This window comes from Mustela nigripes, chromosome 12, assembly GCF_022355385.1.
Source record: "Mustela nigripes isolate SB6536 chromosome 12, MUSNIG.SB6536, whole genome shotgun sequence".
Lineage (NCBI taxonomy): Eukaryota > Metazoa > Chordata > Mammalia > Carnivora > Mustelidae > Mustela > Mustela nigripes.
Window position 1 is genome coordinate 100,293,663 of NC_081568.1, and position 25,722 is coordinate 100,319,384.

At 37.1% G+C, this 25,722-nt stretch overlaps 1 protein-coding gene across 1 annotated transcript in view; it reads right to left on the reverse strand.

Annotated features, from left to right (window-relative positions):
* ANKRD31 (ankyrin repeat domain 31) overlaps positions 1–25,722 on the reverse strand; it is a 151,290-nt gene that overhangs the window by 36,194 nt on the left and 89,374 nt on the right. The window contains 3 exon segments of the mRNA XM_059416379.1: positions 5,799–5,886; positions 11,773–11,888; positions 13,735–13,897. Coding sequence (XP_059272362.1) covers positions 5,799–5,886; positions 11,773–11,888; positions 13,735–13,897 — 367 coding nt within the window.

A 25,722-nucleotide genomic window follows, 5' to 3' on the forward strand; every position in this document is an offset into this window, starting at 1 on the left:
ACAGAATCAGTGTTCCCATAGTAGTTTCTGTCTCGTTATTACTATGATCGAGGATTAATTTTATATGATGCATGTGCCAAAAAAGGGGGGAAACTGGATGATCATTAAAAATTTATATATAAATTTGTTCGGCAGATTTGACATTATTTAATAAAAGATGTTCATACTATGTACCCTGTCACATTGAGGTTTTCTAACTGAATTTTAAATCACAGATAAAATTCACATTATCATAATAACATAGAAGATTCTCTATGTTTCTATAAAAAAGGATATAGGGACGCCTGGGTGGCTCAGTCAGTTAAGCCACTGCCTTCGGCTCAGGTCATGATCTCAGGGTCCTGGGATTGAGTCCCGCATAGGGATCCTTGCTCAGCAGGAAGCCTGCTTCTCTCTCTGCCTCTGCCTGCCACTTTGCCTGCTTGTGCTTGCACTCTCTCTCTCTCTAAATAAATAAATAAAATCTTTTTTTTTTAAAAAATCTCTTAAAAAATACAAATAAAAAAGGATATAAAGAATTTTACATTAATTTGATACTATATACTTATTTGCCAGGTATATTAATCAGTGGTATCTTAGTGAAAAACTAGAAGTTGCCCTATATATGTAAGATTTTAATCTATGATAATAAGGCATTATAACAAAAGGAGAATGACAGAAATTATTCAACAAATAGAGGAGGCAAATAGAGTAGCAATATGGGGATGGGAGACTCTATTCTATCTTTATCTTGTGCCACATGTGGAAAGAGATTTCAAATGAATAAAGGAGTTGAAACACTTAATTAAAAAATAACATATGAAATGTTCAAAGTAAACATTTTTCTGGTCAGTATGGTTGAGGCCCTAAAGATATTTGATACCCAAGTGAATGCAAGACATCTATAAAAAAAACTTAACAAAGAAATGTACACAATGAGATTCATTATTTTCAGATCCCTCAGCCAGATCAAAGATATAGAAGGTTTCAGAATATGGAGGTGGTGAATTTGTAAAGATACTTCAGAGAGCTATTGCTCGACTGGATGGGAATCTCCAATATGAGCAGCTAAAGTGAGAGGTGAGAGGTTTCTCTCCTTATTCAAGCCTAATAGGGGTGGGGTGGGCAGTCTCTCAATGGATTGTTGAAGACAGTAATAATTTTCTTTTGAGGTGATGATGGACTCACATCTGGTTTCTTCCTTGAACATCAAAAGGTTGAGACCCTGCAGAGCAAGAGGTCTGAACAGCTGGGGAAAGGGAAAGCTGCTGCTAGAAATTAACAGTCCTCCCTTCTAACCACTGGTTCAGAGTGCTAGGATCCTGAGAACTTGGTGTGAAGCCTGCCTGTGATCCTGACTATGATGGCTTCTCCTTCAGAGAAAGAGTCTGTATAGGGTGAGATACCAAAAAAAAACCCAAAAAACAAAAAAACCCCCAAAACCACAAAGAAGAAGAAGAAGACAGAGGAGGGGGAGGGGGAGGAAGAGGAGGGATGGGTGGAGGAGAAGGAGGAGGGATGGGTGGAGGAAGAGGTGGAGGTGGAGGTGGAGGTGGAGGTGGAGGAGGAGGAGGAGGAGGAGGAGGAGGATCTTTTGCCAAAGACTGATGGAGTCAATAGCAGTCAGTATTTAGTTACTAGTCAAGAACTCTAGAGTCCCATTGCATTCCTCTCCTCCTGTAAAGGGGCAGTAAGATGAAAATAAAGGGATCCTGATGAAAAAGAATAAAATTACATTATAAAGCATAGGGATGGGCAGAGGAGAAAAGTTTCTAATCTTAAAAGCATGAAAAGAAATAGCAAAGGAAAAAGGCTGATACATTTTACTATATAGAATTTGAAAATATATGTACTTAAGCATAAATTAACACATTACACATAAAGACAGTTAAGTAGTTGAAAAACATATTTGCAGCAGTTATGGCAGAAAAGGGGTCAATAACTTGATTACATAAAATGGCTCTAATTTATTAATGGACAAAGGAACAGTCAATTCACAAAGCAGGAAATAAAACTAAAGAAAAAATACCACTAATAATAAGGCAAGTGAAAATATAAGGCATTCTTCTTATTAAACTATTCAAATTAAGTTAAATGAAAATACTGATGCTATTAGCAGGGCAAAGGAAAACAAACACTAATGTGTGTTGGTGAAAGTGCAAATTAAATTAGTATTTAATATTTAATGAAATAATTTATCGATATAAAGCAATAGATTTTAAAATGTTTACATATTTTTGACCCAGTAGTTCCAATTCTTTTAATATTACCTAAGGAAGATATATGCTATAGAATAGCAAAAAAAATTGGAAAAATGTAAATGCTCAACAAAAATGGAAAAATTGAGCCCTGGAACATTAATAAAATACAATACTATGTAAACCACCACAAATAATGGTTATAAGGGAAAAAATGTTAAATTGGCAAATTTGGCATGATCCAAACTATTTTTTAAATAATTTTATTGAGGTATAACTGCATACCTAAGTTCTTAGAAAAAGAAAGAAAACAAATATTGTGGTGGGATAGTAGGTAATTTTAGCATATTTTTTATCCTTTTTTTTTGAAGTATATTTTTATGTCTTTTAAAGAAAAAATTATAAAATTGGAAAATTCACCTTAGGTGTATAAGACATTATAAATACTAAATAAAATATATGAACTATTCACATTTGTTTGAGGGTATAAATTATTTTGTATTATTTTCCCTAAATCATAACATGTACCATGTATTAGACCAAGATGAAAGGTAGAATGGGTATAATTTAAAAGGAAACACTTATTTATTTATTTATATTATGTTATGTTAGTCACCATACGGTACTTCATTAGTTTTTGAGGTTGCATTCCATGACTCATTGTTTGCATATAATACTCCTCCATGCTCCTCCATGCAATACGTACTCTCCTTAATACCCATCACCCAGCTACCCTATCCCCCTACCTCCCTCCCCTCTAAAACCCTCAGTTTGTTTCCTGGAGTCCACAGTCTTTAATGGTTCCTCTCCCTCTCTGATTCCCCCCTTCATTTTTCCCTTCCTCTCCTACTGTCCTCCATGCTATTCCTTATGTTCCACAAATAAGTGAAACCATAAGATAACTGACTTTCTACACTTGACTTCTATCACTTAACATAATCTCTTCCAGTCCCATCCATGCTGATGCAAAAGTTGGGTATTCATTCTTTCTGATGGCTGAGTAATATTCCATTGTATATATGGATCACATCTTTATCCATTTGTCTGTTGAAGGGCATCTTGGCTCTTTCCATGGTTTGGGTATTGTGGACATTGCTGCTATGAACACTGGGGTGCATGTGGGCCTTCTTTTCACTACATTTGCATCTTTGGGGTAAATATGCAGTATTGCAATTACTGGGTCGTAGGGTAGCTCTATTTTTAACTTTTTGAGGAACCTCCACACTGTTTTCTGAAGTAGCTGCACCAACTTGCATTCTCATCAGCAGTGTAAGAAGGTTCCCCTTTTTCCACATCCTCTCCAACATTTGTTGTTTCTTGCCTTGTCGAATTTTGCCATTCTAACTGGTGTAAGGTAGTATCTCCATGTGGTTTTGATTTCCCTGATAACTAACGATGAAGAACATTATTTCATGTGTCTGTTAGCCATCTATATGTCTTCTTTGGCTAAGTGTCTGTTTAAATCTGCCCATTTTTTGACCTGATTATTCGTTTTTCGGATGCTGAGTTTGAAAAGATCTTTATAGATCTCGGGTATCAGCCCTTTGTCTGTAGTGTCATTTACAAATACCTTCTCCCATTCTGTGGGTTGCCTCTTTGTTTTGTTGACTGTTTCCTTTGCTGTGCAGAAGCTTTTGATCTTAATGAAGCCCCTAAAGTTCATTTTCACTTTTGTCTCCCTTGCCTTTGGAGACATGTCTTGAAAGAGGCTGCTATGCCCAATGTCAAAGAGGTTACTGCCTATGCTCTCCTTTAGGACTTTGATGGATTCCTGTTTCACATTGAGGACTTTCACCCATTGAGAGTTTATCTTTGTGTATAGTGTAAGCGAATGGTTGAGTTTCATTCTTTTGTATGTAGCTGTCCAATTTTCCCAGCACCATTTATTGAAGAGACTGTCTTTTTTCCATTGGATATTTTTTTCTGCTTTGTCAAAGATTAGTTGACCACAGAGTTGAGGGTCCATATCTGGGCTCTCTATTTTGTTCCACTGACCTATGTGTCTATTCTTGTGCCAATACCATGCTGTCCTGATGATCACAGCTTTGTAATATAGCTTGAAATCAGGCAAAGTGATGCCCCAGCTTTTTCTTTTTTCAACATTTCCTTGGCGATTCGGATCTTCTCGTCCATACAAATTTTAGGATTGTTTTTCCAGCACTTTGAAAAATGCCATTGGTATTTTTATCAGGACGGCGTTGAAGGTATAAATTGTTTTGGGCAGTATAGACATTTAATAATGTTTATTCTTCCGACCCATGAGCACTGAATGTTTTTCCATCTTTTTGTGTCTTCTTCAATTTCTTTCATAAGTATTCTGTAGTTTCTAGAGTATAGACACTTCACCTCTTTGGTCAGGTTTATCCCAAGGTATCTTACAGTTTTGGGTGCTATTGTAAACTGAATAGATTCCCTAATTTCTCTTTCTACAGTTAGGTTATTAGTGTATAGGAAAGCAACTCATTTCTGTGCATTGATTTTGTATCCTGCCACATTACTGAATCGCTATATGAGTTCTGATAACATAGGGGTGGAGTCTTTTGGGTTTCCCACAAAAAGTATCATGTCATCTGTGAAGAGAGTTAGTTTGACTTCTTTGTTGGAATAATTTTTTAAAGACTATATAGTATGAACTAGGATAAGAGATGAACTAATAGGTATATCCTGTTACACAACAGATTGATGAGATACTTCAAATTACTTTTTACCTAACTACTTAACATCCAGATCTGCATGTATCAGGAGCTAATTTCTTTTCTTTTTTTTTTTTAAAGATTTTATTTATTTATTTGACAGACAGAGACCACAAGTAGGCAGAGAGGCAGGGAAAGAGAGAGGAGGAAGCAGGCTCCCCGCTCAGCTGGGAACCCGATGTAGGACTCGATCCCAGGAACCTGAGATCATGACCTGAGCTGAAGGCAGAGGCTTTAACCCATTGAGCTACCCAGCTGCCCCTCAGGGGCTAATTTCTACCTTGTTAAGTTATAACTCAAGAAAACACAACTGTGATCTATCAAAGATTTGCAAGCAGTCACTGAAATTTTGAGAAATTCAGATTATTAGGTGGGGAATCAAAGTCAAATTTACGACTTTGCATCACTAGTGTTTTGTAAATAGAAAGACATCTATGCAGCAACACGTTTGCATGGTCTATCTGCTCATCTGAAAGGTATGGGGATTTTCCCTACTTGAGTCACAACTGCCTATTTCTTTTCTAATCTGTTTTTAAGGGTTCCATTAGCTGGGTGAAGCTGGAGGAGCTAAGGAGTAACATAATTTCATCTCTAGTCACTACCTTATGCTTTTTTCCCCACATATTCTTCTAAACACATCACCAGTGGGACTTTACCTCTGATCATTGTTCTAAGCGTCTCTCATATTACTTATGCTATACCTTGAGTCTAGAAGTATTTCGATCAACAATTACACTAAATGACTTCTAATGGTTTGCAAAATGACTTCTAATGCTTATTCCTGGTACTTTATTATCACATAAAAAAAAAAGGTTACTTTTCAGCCACCATAAATAATCTTTGACATAAACCTGTACCTTAAGAAGTAGAGGGAGTAATGACCTTGGATGTATGAAATAATCAAACTTGAGTATGGGTCCATATTTACCTGCATCTTCAGGGGTTCTTATTTCAAATTCTAGCAAATTTTCTTGTTTTTCTTCTATATCTTGTAGAATGGCACTGATGGTCTGATGCTATCAGATAAAGATATTAAAACTTATTACACAAAGGTAGATATTTCTCTCTGATACACAATTGTCAAATGCACAGTAAAAGTGCTAAAGAAAGTTGCTAGAATACTCATTTTACTTTATGTTCGAAATGTATTCATGCTTTGTTTAAACTTAACTGCATAAATTGTTGCGTATTGCGGGGGAGTAAACCTAAGTATTTTGATTTATGTAGCAGATCTATTCCTGGTAAATAGAAGATACGAGTAGCAACCATATAAAGACTCATAATTTCTCACTGACTTCTGTTTTAATCATAGCTATAGGTGATAAAAGAACAACTCAACACATAATATTTAAAGATCACATATATGCAATAAATTCACTTTAAGGCTTTATGACTATCACTGCACACTATTAAAATCTCACACATAATCTTAAATACAAAACACAACTCTCTCAAAAATTCACAAATGGGAATTAAGGCCACCTCTCCATGCAGTTGTTAGTACTGACTATCTTGCCTGGAATGCCTTCAATTTACTTTGCCCAGATGCATCTCTTTCTTATGAGAGAAGTAATCATGAAGTGGATGCTGGGACTAGACTGCCTGGATGTGAATTCTGGCTTCACCTTTTCCTAGCTGGGTGGCTTCACATGTTACTTGTCCTCTCTTTGCCTGAATAGAGTAACATATGTAAAATGCTTTGGGCAGTGCCAGCAAAACATGAGAGCTCAATAAGTACTGCTTATTATTATATAAAACCCGTATCATACATGAAACCTCTGACTAATCTAATTTATACAGATTTCTCCTTTCTCAGAATCAGTTAAGAATTTTGGTGATATATAATTTACCATTAATATATATAATGTCTTACACATTATATTTCTCTATCAAGAAAATAACATCTTACATGGCAGGAGCAAAGCTTTTATATTTGTCACTGGTTTCCACACTGTTGGATGTATAGCTGGTGCTTAATAAACAAAAACTGATGGACTGACTCATCTATCCTTTCATATATTCTTAATATATATTCATTTAAGCAATGTGACAGTCCTCAAAACTTTCTAGAGTACACTGCTCTGAAATTTTACTTTGGTGCCTACAGGGACATGAAAAATGCACATAATAAAACCACCCAATTATGTGGAAAAGCAATCTCACTGCTGTCATTTATGAAATGCATCAGAGCAGAACTATAAAACATAAATATGCAAAACAAACAAAATGAGATTTATCTCTTTTTACACTGAATGGCTATAAAAGCAAACTAAAGGTCTGCATCTGAGCCCTAGCTTAGCCTCTATCCACAGGTCAGCATAAAGAAAACATTTTTTGGTGCTGATTTTCCTTTTTGCTTTGCTCATATTGTGGATGCACTCAGTCTTGGCTACCACAGGCAATAACCTTCAACTCCGCACCAGCTTTTCCTTGAAACTTCCCTCCCTGAAGGAGCCAGCATAACTTTCCCTCTAAGATCCCCCTTCTTAATCCTCCATTACTGCTTATTTATCTTAAGAAACACCAAAAAAACCCACCCTGTGATCTGTTTTTGGAACAAGCAGCTTTAGACAGTTTATACTGTGCTTATGGAAAGCTTCACTCTAATTTTATTCCAAATTTCCTATTTTTTTTTAAAGATTTTATTTATTTATTTGACAGACAGAGACCACAAGTAGGCAAAGAGGCAGGCATGGTTGGGGGGAAGCAGGCTCCCCGCCGAGTGGAAAGCCCGACTCGGGGCTTGATCCCAGCACCCTGAGATCATGACCCGAGCCAAAGGAAGAGGCTTTAATGCACTGAGCCACCCAGGTGCCCCCCAAATTTCCTATTTTTAATGGCAGGATCATCTTTGCCTCTGACACCTGTCTTAGAGTTTTGTACAGTACATCACTGTGGTCAGAAGCACAGGCTCTGTAGCCAGACTGCCTGGTACTGCTTTAATTCTGGTATTGCTACTTAACAAAAATGTAATTTTGGATTAAGTTACTTAACCTCTTTTACTTTAGCTTCTTCAACTGTAGTGAGGAAGATAATGAGATAACACAATGCACCCAGAAGGGTTATTATGAGGACAAAATGAGTTAATATAAGGACTCAGAGGAGAGCTTATCATATAATAAGTACTCAGTGAATACCAACGTTAGTATTATTACTCCATCTACATGGGTATAGAGAAGAAAACTGCCTATATGCTGTGATCTGTAGGTGTTATAAGGTAGTAGCAGACTAAAATAATCTCATTTCCTTTGTATCTGGCCATAGAGTCACCCTTCTCCCCAATTTGATTTGAAGTTTCCAACATTCAAAAATAAGTTTACATTTACAAAAGACTAATCCTTAATGACTTTAAAGGTCTAATACTTCTTGAGTTTTCCTCCTACTCTAAAGTTGTTTTTTTCTTTTTTTTAATTGAGGTATAGTTGATACATAATATTACATTAGTTTCAGGTGTACAACAATAATTTGACAAGTTTATATGTTAAATACTATGCTCACCACAAGTATGGTTACTATCTGTCACAACACTATTACAATATCACTGACTATATTACCTATGCTGTACCTTTTACCCCTGCGACTTACTCATTTCATAACTGAAAACCTACCTCCACTCTCCTCACCCATTTTACCCATTTCCCATCCAAATTTGGTTTTCTTTAGACTCCTGTGTCTCCATTATATTTTTTCTGAAGTTTGGCATGTGAAATGATGTATTACTCCTGAAGCAAACACCCATACAGTTAATAAAAACAGGCAGTATTTGCAAGATGTTCTAATCTTTACATGAAAATATTCCTTAAAGATACTTAAAATCAATATGGTGTGCTGAGCTGACACAGAAGAACCTCTGCCTACTCCAAACACATGGAACAGTACACAAAATGCAGTAAACTTTAAATATACACACATGCAGCTAAGAATGGAAAATGACTGAAAAATTCCCTGGTGTCGGAAATGAAACTAGTGGTGACCCATCAGAGATCTGGAACAAGTATAGGTATTAGTGGCTGGGTTTTTAATGCTCACAAAGGAAAAAGAGGCACAGAATCCCCACATAAAACTAGTGACCTTTATGTGAACTAAAGGTTAGAAAAACTCCACTTGCCACCACCCAAGGCTTTGGGTAGAATACTAGAGACTCAAGCTTATACCACACATGTATGTAAGAACTAAATTTATATAATCTATGTGGTTCAGGAACCCAAACTGAGAAATTAACACAAAAACTTGCACGAAATTGATCAACTTCTAGGGCTTCAGCAAATGCAAATGTTTAGCACAAAGGTTAGGCACACCAAAATTCCCACAGTACTCAGTCCTCATGGAAATGAGATTACAATAAAAAAATTAAAAACCGGGGCACCTGGGTGGCTCAGAGGGTTAAAGCCTCTGCCTTCGAGGGCTCAGGTCATGATCTCAGGGTCCTGGGATCGAGCCCCACATCGGGCTCTCTGCTCCGCAGGGAGCCTGCTTCCTCTCTTCTCTCTCTCTGCCTACTTGTGATTTCTCTCTCTCTGTCAAATAAATAAAACCTTTTTAAAAAAAATTAAAAACCACATAGAGAATCATGTTATCATGAGAAAGAATTGGGAAGGGACTCCCAAATTCCTTTTAAAAAATGTTTGGATTTTTAAAAATGCTATCAATATTTTAAGAACACAAAAGTCTTTTTAAAATTTTTTTCTTCTTTTAAAACAAGAAATTTGAATAGCAAACAGAATTTCTAGAAATAAAAAACAGTTATTTAAATTAAAGCTTGACGTAATGGTTAAATAGATTAGAAATATTTAAAGGAGAGAAAACGAACTACAAGAGAGGTCAAAGGATATCACACAGAATATTCTGTGGAAAGTTAGATGGAAAATACGAAGAGGATATTATAAGACATGGATACTGGTCTAAAAGACATCTGAATAGAGGTTATAAAACAGAAAAATACTGAGAATGGAGTAGGGGCAATTTTCAAAGGTATAATAAGGACTAAAAGTTCCTGAAATACAAATAAGAAATGTGCCTTCCATATTGCATGGAGCACTGGGTGTGGTGCATACATAAACAATGAATTCTGGAACACTGAAAAGAAATAAAAAAAATAAATTGAAAAAAAAAAAAAAAGAAATGTGCCTTCAGATTAAAGGAACATTTCTAGGCCTGAGTATAAATTAAGAATGTTCCAGGAGTGCCTGGGTGGCTCAGTGGGTTAAAGCCTCTGCCTTCGGCTCTGGTCGTGACCTCAGGCTCCTGGGACCGAGCCCTGCATCTGGCTCTCTGTTTGGCAGGGAGCCTGCTTTCTCCCTCTCCTTTGCCTGCCTCTCTACCTACTTGTGATCTCTCTCTGTCAAATAAATAAATAAAATCTTTAAAAAAAAAAAAGAAAAGAATGTCCCACATTTAGACACAACTTAGTAAAAATGGAGAACATAAAATCTGTAAGATTAAAGGACAGATTATCTACAAGGGAATGATAGACTGATGGATGACTTTCTGTCCATGACAACAGATACCAAGAAACAATGTAAAACATTTTCAAAGTGCTGAGGCAAATGCAATTTAGTTTGAATACTACTTAAGATAAAATATTTAAGCTATAAACTTGTTGATTAATAGTTTAGATTCAATGAATGACAATGTCCTTTTTAAGAAATTTTATTTATTTATTTGACAGAGAAAGAGAAAGAGAGAGAGGGATCACAAGTAGGCAGAGAGGCAGGCAGAGAGAGAGGGGGAAGCAGGCTCCCTGCTGAGCAGAGAGCCTGATGTGGGGCTCGATATCAGGACCCTGAAATCAGACCCGAGCTGAAGGCAGAGGCTTAACCCACTGAGCCATCCAGGTACCCCTCACAATGTCTTCTTTACAATGGTTAACAGAAAGCATGTAAGAGAAGTCTAATCAACATACATAGTCTTTTTTTTTTTTTTTTTTAAGATTTTATTTATTTGACAGAGAGGGAGAGAGCACAAGCAGGGTGCACCAGGCAGAGGGAAGCAGGCTCCCTGCTGAGCGTGGAGCCTGATGTAAGGCTCAATCCCAGGACTCTGCGATCATGACCTGACCCAAAGGCAGATGCTTACCTGACTAAGCCATCCAGGTGCCCCTCAATATACATAGTCTTATTTAAAATAATATTTCATTGAGGATGCTATTTTCTCAAGAAGTTAGTTTCTAGTAATCTCTACATTTTTATCAAGTTACACGTATTTATCTTAACAAGTAATATTTTTTATTGAGCAACTACTGTTATTTTTGTATACACACACTTTAATACAAGGAGTTTCACATACAGCAAACAGTATCATTATAACCCACATGAGATTCCAGGTTGGCTAACCCCAGCTGCCTTTCTCTCCTCTGCCTGGGTTCCAGGGTCTTTTCAACCTACTACGCGTCTTAGACTTTTTGTGGGAATGGGTGGGTGAAGATACACTGTGATAGTGGGAAAAGAAGTAAAGAACACAACCTAATTGTAAAGAATAGCAACGAATCCATAATTCTGTATTCAAAGCAGATAAGTGAGTTAACTATACAACATATTTTCTTGGCTCATTAGCCATATTATTTTCTTGTGCAAAAATTACTTTCAGGGTGCCTGGGTGGCTCAGTCATTAAGCATCTGCCTTTGGCTCAGTTCATGATCCCAGGGTCCTAGTGAGTTCTGTATTGGGCTCCCTGCTCTGTGGGAAGCCTGCTTCTCCATCTCCCTCTGCCTGTGCTTGTGTTCCCTCTCTCGCTGCTCTCTCTCTCTCTGTCAAATAAATAAATAAAATCTTAAAAAATATATATTTTCAACCTGTGTGTTCTTAAAATGTAAAGAGTATTGCCAACAGCCACTGGCTGGCTGGCTGGCCCAAAGAATGACATATTCCAAGCTGAAAAATGAAAGGATTTCAATTTTACTCACCACAGGATGGTTTTCTCTTGTTTTTTCTCTGTGTGAAAGAGAAGGTGGGTCAACAGTTTTGCAGTCATCACGAAAACACCGTTTAAGTCTTTTTGGTCGGACAGCAGGAATTTTGACTTTAAAAATTAAAATTAGAAAATACAATAATGTGAAAAATTTAGCATCATTTTATCAAGTTTAATGGTGACAGAAATAGAATTAAATCTACAATTACATAATAATGTTGATCAGCATCTCATTCTTTATTATTATTTTTAAATACTTTATTTATTTGACAGACAGAGATGACAAGTAGGCAGAGTGGCAGGCAGAGAAAGAGGGGGAAGCAGGCTCCCTGCAGAGCAGAGAGCCCAATGCAGGGCTCGATCCCAGGACCCTGGGATCAAGACCTGAGCCAAAGGCAGAGGCTTTAACCCACTGAGCCATCCAGGCACCCCATTATTTATTATCAGTTGAGTGATTACAGCTAACATTTACTGAATGCTGATCACACACTGGATGGCAAACTCTTTTCCTGAACCATCTTATTTAATCTTCATATGAACCCTGTAAGATAGGTAGCTTACTCTATCCATTTTACAGAAGAGGAGAATGAAGCTTAGAGGGATTCAGGAAGTTTCCTTAATGTTACACAGCTTTTACTGAAAACAGATCTGATTCCCAAATCCATGCTATTAATCAACTGTGTCTATGATTCACTGTCTTGGATCTTTTTCCCATTCTGAATTCCCTTTCTTCATATAACTACTGTACCCTACATCCCTCATCCTTTTAGGGTACCTGATCAAGGAAATGCCTACATTAGAAACAACAGACAAGTGTGAATAGATACAGCACTTCATAACACAGTATCCGATAATTTCAAATATGGCTACAGAGAGGAAAAGAGGCATGGCTGGAGCTCTATATGGTAGCAGGCAATGAAAAGATGAACCTTGTATCAGTCTTGACCTTGACCTACACATAATCTATCACACTAGTAAAATATGAGACAGTGATTATCTTTGGGTCTGACCAATCACATCAGTAACATGATTCCTCTTTTGAAAATCAACAACTGGTAAAGATAATGGTAGACTGGGAGAAGAGGGTATGACAGGGGTTCTCTCTTTCCAGTTACTCTGCCTCAAAGAGAGAAAGGGCAGATATATTCCTGGGTTTCTCAAATAAGTCAAGGCTCAAGCAGGACAGAAAAGGAATAAAAAATCACTCTTCTCAATACTTAATAAACTGCATTTAACTGTTTGTTTTCTGGTTGATCTCCCCACAAGACTATAAGTTCCTCATAGGCAAGTACTCAATTTGCTTGGCATGTACTTAACAAATACATATTTTCAAATTAGTGTTCACTACATGCATATTTCTTACAGATAATACATTATATCATTTAAATGCAAACTATTTCTTTAAAATGGTTCATAAAATTTTGCTTCACTGTAAATTCCCTTAAATATTTTTTATACTATATTCACACATACACACATGCATACAAGTGTATTTGCTTAACAAATTCACACTCTAGCATTAGGACATTAGAGTAGTGAAAAGTTGGCATCAGTCCCTTTCACATGACTCACTACAAATTTTGAAGGAACGGAATCTTAGTTGCAAAGACTTTAGTATAATGCCAACCGTTTCCAAACCCCTACCAGTAAGTCAATATGTATGGCTTCAGTTACATCTCTAACTCAGATCCAACGTTAGAGATTAATGATTGTTTAACGAATAATATGGATTCCATTTCAACATGTAATGCCAATCCCACAGGATCCTATGGTATATAAATTAAAACAATTTGGAAATGCTAATTTCTAAAAATAAATAATTTTTAAATGCTTTTCAAAAGTTTAATAAACATACAAAACATCTACGCCAGTTATGAAACAACTTACACTAGAAATCTGAAGATTTTTCTAAGCAGAGGTATATACTTGTCTAAAATAGCAATACTGACATACATACCAGTGGCTATAACATTACTTTCATCGCAATTATCAGTCTCAATTGCACCGTAAGATTTCAGCAGCTCTTTCATTTTTTCATCATCTGCTTCATCCAAAGCAGTCTTCTGCTTTTGATTCCTTTGATTTGGGTTTGCTCCATGTTGTAATAGAATCTCAGCTGCCTAGAAGATATTTTTTCAAAGTTATTTCTTTTTTTTTTTTTTTTTGACAGAAATCACAAGTAGGCGGAGAGACAGGCAGAGAGAGAGAGAGAGAGAGAGAGAGAGAAGCAGGCTCCTTGCCGAACAGAGAGCCCGATGCGGGGCTTGATCCCAGAACTCTGGGATCACGACCTGAGCCGAAGGCAGAGGCTTTAACCCGCTGAGCCACCCAGGCGCCCCTTTCAAAGTTATTTCTATAGACATAGAAGATCAGTAATTTCTGCTTTCATTACGCTACCACTATTAAAAGTTATCAAAGTATTAAAAGTTATCAAAAGAAGTTTCAAACTCTGGCCAAGAAAATTTCTTTATTAAAATTTGATATGAAAGCTGTAAACTGCTCCGTGGATTTGGCCCAATCTCTCCCCTCCCCCTCCCGGAAGATGAAAACATAATGACAAGAAAATACCAGATATGCTGCCTTCATTGCAATAAAGAAGTAAACATAGGCAGAATGACATGCAATACTGACTCTAACAGAGTCCTTTGTCTCTTCCTCCAAACTGCATTACTGTATTTTAGGTATGTTACTTGTTCAAGAAGTTTAATGAGCTAGGTCGAAAAATCCAATACCCTTCTAATAATGTTTGTGCAAATCTGTCATGTGTCCTAAATAAGTGACTTATATGAAAGGATGCAAAAGGAAACAGAAATAATCTACTCCCACCCCATCACCTTACAGAAGAGGACACTGAGGTCATAGAGGTTGTGACATTAACTGGGGAGCAGTTTCTAATACAAATAAGGTTTCTCTGAGTAACTCAAAGCTGTTGTATATTAGAAGTTTATAAATGAAAAAAAAAAAGTTTATAAATGATCGAAGTTAAAGATGTTATTAATTAACTTATGGTATAAGTCAACTAGTGGAAAAAAAGCCAATGATTCCATCTAGGTAAGGCAAGCAAGTAATTCAAATAACTGAAAAACCTGATTAGGAAAAGATGGTCAGGATTTTGTTTAAAATAGAGATATGCTTGGGGTGCCTGGGTGGCTCAGTGGGTTAAGCTCTGCCTTCGGCTCAGGTCATGATCTCAGGATCCTGGGATCGAGCCCCGCATCAGGCTCTCTGCTCAGCAGGGAGCCTGCTTCCCCCCATCTCTCTCTGCCTGCCTCTCTCCCTACTTGTGATCTCTGTCAAATAAATAAAATCTTTAAAAAAAAATAGAGATATGGTCTGAGTTAGTGATTTATCTCTTTCTCCTTATGTCCAGGTATGGAGAAGCAGAGAATTTAGGAGCATATGGGCAAGTGAAGATGATAAGGATAGCCCCTCATTTGTTCCATCAGCCCGGAGTCAGCACAGCATAAAAAAAAAACCAAAAAAACCCAAAAAAACACGCTTGTTTTTTTTGTTTGTTTGTTTGTTTGTTTTTTAAGATTTTATTTATTTATTTGTAAGAGAGAGAGAGTGAGAGTGAGCACAGGCAGACAGAGTGGAAGGCAGAGTCAGAGGGAGAAGCAGGCTCCCTGCGGAGCAAGTAGCCCGATGTGGGACTTGATCCCAGGATGCTGGGATCATGACCTGAGCCGAAGGCAGCTGCTTAACCAACTGAGCCACCCAGGCGTCCCAACACGCTTGTTTTAAAGTCAAGTATACAAAACTCACTCCCCTAACCTATTAGCTACATCCTTGGGCAAGTTATTTACCATTTAAACCTCATTTTTATCATCTATGAGAACTAAATGTGAGCCCTGGTCAAATACCTTGTACATAGTGAATTCTTAATGAAAGTAGTCCCCTAAACCCTTTTTTTCCTAAGAGTGAAAAGACCAACTGAGGTAATTAGAGACAGTAGATAATAAATAGCATATGAAAAAAAGTCTCCTGCAAAGATAACTGATGAAAACTTAGTGAAGTCTGAGTAAAGGTATTTTGTTTTGCTTTTAAAAGATGGAGTGAGCACTACCTCAATCCAGTTGTTTGTTTCTAAGCCTGAGTGATCAGTAAAGTCACCCATGGAATTATTTAAAAATATAGATTCCTTACACCCTCTTTCCACTGCTCTATATGGAGTCAGGAGAAAGCTGGGTTTTTGTTTGTTTGTTTGTTTGTTAACAAGGGAAGCTTTTCTAGACTTAAAAATCACGTTATATTACTAATGATTATTCTGCATGTTAAGATGAGGTCTTCCTCTAATGTATTAACATGGATTCATTCAACTTTTGTTTTGGAAGACACAGAACTCAGCAAAGAGGGAATGGGACCCTGAACAGCTTTGTTTCCATAACACTCATTAGTAGGAAAAAGCCAAAAAAGCCTAAGAGAACAGCAAATGGGCCATAAGGCACTAAACAGAAAAGGCTAAAGCTATAGTTAGGAGAGTTCCAGGTCATACAATGGGGTAGACCTGAGGAACAAAGAACTTGACAAAAATAAGGTGAACAAGAAGTAGGCCCCTTGTCTGACTTTTCTTTCTTCTTTTTAAAGTCAGCTTTTCTGGAGTAATCACTACTATAACCATGGCTTAGAAACATTCCACAATTAAAAAAAAAAAATTCATTATGCCTTGCTTAACAGTCAATCCCTCCCCACCTCTCTTTGGCCCTTGGCACTCAGTAATCTGCTGCAACCACTATAATATTTGCCTTTTGTCTAATTTCATATGAATGGAATCATAAAGGATAAAGTCTTCTTATATGTCTTCTTTAAATTAGCATAATGTTTTTGAGATTCATCCATACTGCTGTGTGTATCAACAGTTTGATCTGGCTACCTGCTAGCTGGTAATGAGAACAGTGTAATAACAGTGACTAGAATTTATATCTACTCTTCCATGCATGTAGAGAACAAGAACGCTTGTAATAAAGGTATTTCTAGGGTCGCCTAGGTGGCTTATTTGGTTGAGCATCTATCTGACTCTTGATTTCAGTTCAGGTCATGATCTCAGGGTCATGGGATTGAGCCCTGCATCGACCTCTGTGCTCAATGTGGAGTCTGCATGTTCCTCTCCCTCTGTTCCCTGGCCACCCACCCCCAAACAAATAAATAAATAAATAAAATCTTAAAAATCTGAGAATGCTACTTGCAAGGTATGATGAGAACATTATTGATATGCATTTGTTTATACATTCATCAATTCGTAGACATTTGGGTTGTTTTTACTTTTTGGCTATTTGGAAAAGAGTGCTCTAAATAATCACATACAAATTTTTTTGTGATTATGTTTTTAATTCTCTTGGCTAAATACCTAAGAGTAGAATTTGCTCCATCATATGGCAACTCTATGTTTAACTTTGAAGGAACGGCCAGAGTGTTTTCTATAGCAGCAGTACCATTTTACGTTACTGCCAGCAATGTATGACAGTTTCAGCTTTATCACATCTTTGCCAACATCACTTTTATTTTTGAAAAATTTTTTTGCTGGGTATACAATTCTAGATCGACAAGTTTACTTCTCTTTGCAATATTTTGTAAAAATGTTGCTCCTTTGTCCAATGGCTTGCAATTTTTCCCCATTATTTATTAACATATAATGTATTATTTACCCCAGGGGTACAGGTCTATGAATCATCAGGCTTACACATTTCACAGCACTCACTATAGCACATATCCTCCCCAATGTCCATAACCCAGCCACCCTCTCTCTACCCTCCCACCCCCCAACAACCTTCAGTTTGTTTCATGAGATTTAGACTCTCTTATGGTTTGTCTCCCTCTTGATCCCATCTGGTTTCATTTTTCCTTCCTTACCCCCCATAACCCCCCACCCCACCTCTCGAATTCCTCATATCAGAGAGATCATATGATAATTGTCTTTCTCTGACTGACTTACTTCACTCAGCATAATACCCTCTAGTTCCATCCATGTCATTGCAAATGGCAAGATTTCTTTTGATGGCTACATAGTATTCCATTGTATATATATACCACTCTTCTTTATCCATTCATCTGTTGATTGGACATCTAGGTTTTTTCCATAGTTTGGCTATTGTGGACATTGCTGCTATAAACATTCAGGTGCATGTGCTCCTTTGGATCCCTACATTTGTGTCTTTAGAGTAAATATCCAGTATTGCAATTGCTGGGTTGTAGGGAAGCTCTATTTTAAACTTTTTGAGGAACCTCCATACTGTTATCCAGAGTGGCTGCACAAGCTTGCATTCCCACCAGCAGTGTAGGAGCATTCCCCTTTCTCTGCATCCTCACCAACATTTGTTGTTTCCTGATTTGTTAATTTTAGCCATTCTGACTCGTGTGAGGTGGTATCTCATTGTGGTTTTGATTTTTATTTCCCTGATGCAGAGTGATGTGGAGCACTTTTTCATGTGTCTGTTGGCCATTTGGATGTCTTTGCAGAAATGTCTGTTCATGTCTTCTGCCCATTTCTTTTTTTTTTTTTTTTTTTTTTTTTTTTTTTAAGATTTTATTTATTTATTTGACAGACAGAGATCACAAGCAGGCAGAGAGGCAGGCAGAGAGAGAGAGAGAGAGGGAAGCAGGCTTCCTGCGGAGCAGGGAGCCCGATGCGGGGCTCGATCCCAGGACCCTGAGATCATGACCCGAGCCAAAGGCAGCAGCCCAAACCACTGAGCCATCCAGGTGCCCCTGCCCATTTCTTGATTGGATTATTTGCTCTTTGGGTGTTGAGTTTGGTAAGTTCTTTATAGGTTTTGGATACTAGCCCTTTATCTGATATGTCCTTTGCAAATATCTTCTCCCATTCTGTTGCCTATCTTTTCGTTTTGTTGACCATTTCCTTTGCTGTGCAAAAGCTTTTGATCTTGATGAATTCCCAATAGGTCATTTTTGCCCTTGTTCCCTTGCCTTTGATGATGTTTCTAGAAAGAAGCTGCTGCGGCTGAGGTCAAAGAGGTTGATGCCTGTGCTCTCCTCAAGGATTTTGATGGATTCCTGTCTCACTTTGAAGTCTTTCATCCATTTTGAGCCCATTTTTGTGTGTGGTGTAAGGAAATGGTCCAGTTTCATTCTTCTGCATGTGGCTGTCCAATTTTCCCAACACCATTTGTTGAAGAGACTGTCTTTTTTCCATTGGACATTCTTTCCTGCTTTGTTGAAGATTAGTTGACCACAGAGTTGAAGGTCTATTTCTGGGCTCTCTATTCTGTTCCATTGATCTATATGTGTTTTTGTGCCAGTACCATACTATCTTGATGAGGACAACTTTGTAATAGAGCTTGAAGTCTGGAATTGTGATGCCACCAACTTTGGCTTTCTTTTTCAACATTCCTTTGGCGATTTGGGGTCTTTTATGGTTCCATACAAATTTTAGGATTATTTGTTCATTTCTTTGAAAAAAAAAAAAAGGATGGTATTTTGATAGGAATTGTATTTTAGACTGCTTTAGTTAGCACAGACATTTTCACAACATTTATTCTTCCAATCCAAGAGCATGGAATGTTTTTCCATTTCTTTGTGTCTTCCTCAATTTCTTTCCTGAGTACTTTATAGTTTTCTGAGTACAGATTCTTTGCCTCTTTGGTTAGGTTTATTCCTAGGTATCTTATGGTTTTGGGTGCAGTTTGCAATGGGATCGAATCCTTAATTTCTCTTTCTTCTGTCTTGGTGTTGTTGTATAGAAATGCAACTGATTTCTGTGCATTGATTTTAGGCTTGCAAAATTTTTGATGAGAAGCTGCCTGCCGTTCTTTTATTTGTTCCTGTATACAATTACATTTCAAAACTTTGTTTCAAAGATTTTCCCTACATAAATCAAAACCACAATGTGAAACCACCTCACACCAGTCAGAATGGCTAAAATTAACAAGTCAGGAAACAACAAATGTTGGTGACGATGTGGAGAAAGGGGAGTTCTCTTCCACTGTTGGTGGGAATGCAAGCTGGTGCAGCCACTCTGGAAAACAGTATGGACATTCCTCAAGATGTTAAAAATAGAGCTACCTTATGACCCTGTAATTGTACTAGCAAGTATTTACCCAAAAGATACAAATTTAGTGATCCAAATAGGCACCCGCACCCCAATATTCACAGAAGCAATGTCCACAATAGTCAAACTGGGGAAAGAGCTGAGATCTCCATCATCAGATGAATGAATAAGGATATGGCATATATACACAATGGAATACTATGCAGCCATCAGAAAGGATGAATACTTACCATTTACATTGACATGGATGGAACTGGAGGGTATTATGCTGAGCAAAATAAGTCAATCAGGGTAAGATAATTAGCAAATGGTTTCAGTGGCTTCACACATATGTGGAATATAAAAAACAGCACAGAGGACCACAGGGGAAGGGATAGAAAACTGAATGGGAAATCATCAGAGAGGGAGAAAAGCTATAAGAGACTCAATCATAGGAAACAAACTGAGGGTTGCTGGAGGGGAGGTGGTTAGGGGAAGGGGTAACTGGGTGATGGGCATTAAGGAGTGTGTGTGATATAACAGCACTGGGTGTTATACACAACTGATAAATTATTGAATACTACATCTGAAACGAATGGTGTACATTTTGTGTACTTTGTTAGCTAGTTGAATCTAAATTAAAAAAATAGTGGCATGTACATTTTAACAATGTTAATTCTTCCAGTTCTTGAGCATGGTATATCTTTCATTATGTATCTTTATTTTCATTGCAATGATCATTTATTAATGCTTAGAAGTATATTTTTCTTTTAGGACACATGATGACTTGATTGGTGGCATCAGTTAAATTATCTCCCTTTATTGTACTATTTTATTATACTATGTTGATAGTGATGTTTTAATTTATTTTATGAGAATATAAATAAATAAATAAGTATTTCCCCCTTTTTTACTGATTCTCAGCAATTTGGTTATGGTACGTGTTGCTGCAGTTTTCTTTATTTTTCTTTTACCAGAGGGCTGGTGAGATTTTTGGTTCTGTGGGTTCACTGCTTCCATCAAAATTGGTTAATTTTGGTTTTTATTCTCCAAATTTTTTTCTATCCCTCCTTTTTGGGGATTAAGCCTGCATGTATATTACATAATTTGAGATTACCCTACAGATATTGAGGGTTTCTTATTTTGCCTTTGTTTATTTTCTCACTTTTTTTCTTTATTTTGGATAATTTCTAATGCTTTATCTTCAAATCCACTTTTTTTGTTTTTTTCTCCTGCTTATGGATAATATTTTGTACTTTTTTATTTAAAAAATTGTGGACTGGTTGATAGACACTGTGATTTTTATATTGCTTAGTGCTGAATTTCATTATGTTCCTCAGATGTTGTTGGGCTTTGTTCTGGGACATGTTTCGGTTACTGGAATTCATATGATCTTTTTGGTATTTTCTTTAAAATTTTAAGGTTAGTCCAGAGAACCTTTTTGTACCAATTTAACTCAACTATGCAAGAAATACCCTCTACTTGATGCTTCCAGTTTTAAGAGTTCCTGCCATTTTGGCTGGTGGAAACAAACTACTCAGCCCTCTACAAACTCCAGCAATGGTTCTGCTCATCCTTCCCATTGGCTCTTTGCCTAATCTTACATAGTTTTCTTGAATGTATTTGTCTATCTGTCAAAGAAACAAGAGGATTTTCCTTCAAATTTCTAGAAAGTTCTCTTTATGCAGATCCTTTCTCTCTGGTATTTTGCCCCATAAATTCTACCTGTTGGAGGTAGACTCCAAATTCTGTCTTCTGAACTTGAGGCCACAGGGCTGTTTGTTTTCTCTCTCTCTGCGCTTGTCTGGAAACTCCCTCTAGTCCATATGATAAGGCAACCACAAGATTTATTTCATTTGCTTCCCTTCCTTAGGGACTACTGCCCTGTGCTGCATTTTGCACAACTGGTTCAAAACTGCTATGTTACGTATTTTGTTCACCTTTCAAGTTGTTAAGATGGGAGGGTATATCTTGTCCTTTCTATTCTTTCTTGTGTAAAAGTGGATGTCCATCCCTGCCTACTTTTAATCTTTTGTCCTATCTTTTCCTCTCACTCTCCTTTTCCTTATCTTTTAATCCTCTTCGTTTTATAAAATACATGACCATTTTGGAAAATAACTTAAAACAGAAATTAAGATTTAAAAAGATGAGTTGGAAAAATAGGTGATTGAATAAATTTCCATGCAGTAATGCAAGAGTAAAAAAAAAAATCTAAGAATTAAATTTATAGGCTATGATAGAATTGACATTGATTAGATCTATGATACCATGTATTTACCTTTCCTGCTATCTTTTTTTTTTTTTTTTTTTAAGATTTTATTTATTTATTTGGCAGAGATCACAAGTAGGGAGAGAGGCAAGCAGAGAGAGAGAGAAGGAAGCAGTTTCCCCAGGGAACAGAGAGCCTGATGTGGGGCTCAATCCCATGACGCTGGGATCATGACCCGAACTGAAGGCAGAGGCTTTCACCCACTGAGCTACCCACGCTCCTCTCTCCTGCTGTCTTTTTAATCTTTCTAGTTCATCTATCAATATTCTATCTCAAGATAAACAAAAACAAAAGGGAGGAAATTAGAAATAAAATGAGCCAATGATAGAAGAACTCTCACATGGAAGAAGAATTAATGAAGATATAAGGAAGGATGTTGGCAATATATCAGTGTCAAAGGAATGAAAATATCCTTAAACATACTACCTCCTTCTTTTCAAATAAAACATTTCTCCTTAAAATAAAGGCAATATTGATGTGAGAGTCTACTCTAAATGCAAACTTCGTCTATACTGACACTTATGTGAAGAGACTTAAGTGATCCTTTAGATTATGCAATAACAAACTCTGCCCATGGGCCAAATCCAGTCAGTTGCCTGATTTTATAAATAAAGTTTTATTGGAGCATAGCCATACTTACTCATTTACACATTGTCTATGACTGCTTTCTCAATACAATAGTTGAGTAGCTACAGCAGAGACTGCGTGGCCCAGAAAAACCAAACTGTTTATTATCTAGCTCTTTACAAGAAGTATTTAGCAAGCCCTGCTCTAGACCAGGGCTGTCCAACAAAATTTTCTGTGACAATGGAAGCACTCTAATCTACATTTCCAATGTGATAGCCACTTCCAATATGGTATGATACATGTAGCTATTGAGTACTTCAAATATGGCTAATGCAACTGAAGAATTGATTTTTTAATTTAATTAATTTAAAATAATTTAAATTAAAATAGCCACATGTGGCTAATGGCTACAGTACAGGACAGCACAGCTCTAAATCACATTCCTTTTCCAGGGGTAAAGATATTTATAATCTTTCTCAAGCAGCAGAACTAGGCCTAGAACTTGGGCTTTCTAATACCTCATCCAGTATTTTATCCACTAAACCAAGCTCCCCTCTCCCATCTTCTGTGGTTAAGTTTAGCTCTTGACATTTATTTTTACAGAAGGTCCTTTGTATCTGAGTAATCATTTTCTCTGTCCCTTCAAGTTAACAAATTTCTTTTTCCTTTTTTTAAAAATTTTAAAAGATTTTTATTTATTTATTTGACAGACAGAGATCACAAGTAGGCAGAGAAGCAGGCAGAGGGTGGTTGGGGGTGTGGGAAGCAGACCCCCTGCTGAGCAGAGAGCCTGATGTGGGGCTTGATCCCAGGACCCTGAGACCATGACCTGAGCCAAAGGCAGAGGCTTTAACCCACTGAGCCACCCAGGCATCCCAAGTTACCAAATTGTTATAAAGGAAGCTAGAGTCTTCAAAACAGGAAAATTCTCACTCATGGAAACCATTTATAAAATGTTACCCAAACAACCTCTCTCCTTACTAACATAGAATCTTTCCTATCCATCAAGTCAACAGCTTTGTTGTTCAGTTTATTACTCGTCAATTATGTTGTAAGCAGCTAACAATAAAATGTAAATACACTACAAATTGATTACAAAGTCCCAAGGTACAAATATAAAATTTCCTGAAGTCAAACATTAAAATAATGTTGGAGAAATACTTGAAGCACCTGTGAAGCCATGATGAATGAGAAACTGACAGGTAAAACTGTTAACCTAAAAAAATAAATATCATAAGAATTTGAATATAAAAGGACTGATAGAAGACCTAGTAAAAACTTGTTATACCTCTGAAAATGTTTGCAAAAAGAACTTCCTTGAGGTAGGGGTATAGAAAAATCAAGTATGAGATGAAGTATATCCTATGTACTGTCACATAATTTTGCCAGAAAAATTAGGCCATGAAAGCAAACTTTATTCACTCTTTTCCTGTTTTAGAAATTAGCATATGTAGCAATTAGAACCTAAATAAAATACTGCTTAGAAAAGAGTTAACACAGCAGGCCTGAGACTGCAATCTAGAGAGGTTGCTTGCAAGGCTGGCCTTTAGCTGACATCAATGAACCTGACTGGTAAACAGTACCATACATTGGTAGAAAACTTTCCCTATTGATAATGGTAACTTTCTTTGCTTAAACATTCTACACAGCCAATGTGGTTTGTGCTCTTAGGAGTCTGGAATCTTGGTATGTGCTAGGCAGAGAGTGCTTACATGACCAGTCCCAATATAAATCTTTGAAACTGAGTTTCTAATGAGCTTTCTTGGAGGGGAAACACAGAAATGACATTTTTGTTGCTGGGGGAAAGGTAAGCTGTGAGTGACCTCCCATGAGGAAGAGAGCATAATAAAGCCTTCACTAAATACCCTCAGACTCCACCTGTGTTTTTTCCTAATGAGTCAGCAGCATATCCTTCCTATATTGTTGTAACAAATCTTAGCCATGAGGGGTGCTTGGGTGGCTCATTTGGTTAAGCCTCTGCCTTTGGCTCAGGACATGATCTCAGGGTCCCTGGATAGAGCCCTGCTTGGGCTCCTGCTCAGCAGGGAGCCTGCTTCTCCCTCTCCCTCTGCCTCTACACTTAGGCTCTCTCAAATAAATAAAATCTAAAAAAAAAAAAAACAAAAAGAAAGAAAAAAGAATCTTAGCTATGAGCATAACTGTATGCTGAGTTCTGTAAGTCCTTCCATTCAATTCCCAAATTTACGGGTGGTATTATGGACCTCCTTATTTTCTTTGTTTTATATTGCATTTTTCAGGATAATTCCTAAAAATGTGATTTACCTACTATAGAGTTTTGGCCCTTATTTAAGTGGTTTCACTCTAAGTGGCCTTTTCCCTGTACACATAATCAGTAAGCTAATTAATGACTCTTCCTGTTTGCCTCCCATTTTATGATCAGACCTTATCTATTCTTTTTAAATTAAGTATCATAAAGGCCAAAGAGCTTCTTTGGTCAAAAGAAGCCACTCTGGACATTAGTCCACCCATCTGGTATTATTAATATATATATTTTTTTAAGTAGACGCCATGCCCAGGATGGAGCCCAAAGTGAAGCTTGAACTCACAAACCTGAGATCAAGACTGAACTGAGATCAAGAGTTGGATGCTTAACCAACTGAGCCACTCAGGTGCCCTTTTCTGATATTACTCTTAATCATTAGTTTAATCTCTTATTGCTGCAAATCATAAATTCAATACTATTCCTTTACATGACTACCTTTAGGCTGAAAACAGTGGGGATATGCTTTCTTTTTTTTTTTTTTTTTAAGATTTTATTTATTTATTTGACAGAGAGAGATCACAAGTAGGCAGAGGCAGGCAGAGAGAGAGGAGGAAGCAGGCTCCCTGCTGAGCAGAGAGCCCGATGCGGGACTCGATCCCAGGACCCTGAGATCATGACCTGAGCCGAAGGCAGCGGCTTAACCCACTGAGCCACCCAGGCGCCCCTATGCTTTCATAAAATTAACAAAAAAATCACCAGGGCCTTAAAAATATCTACAGACAGATATATTGGTGTTAGTGAAAGGTTCAATGTATTTTTTATATGAACTTTGGTTTTATATTGTTGTTATTGGTGTTGGTTTCCTTCACTAGTTTTTCAAAGCCAGTGGTTATTCCTGAAG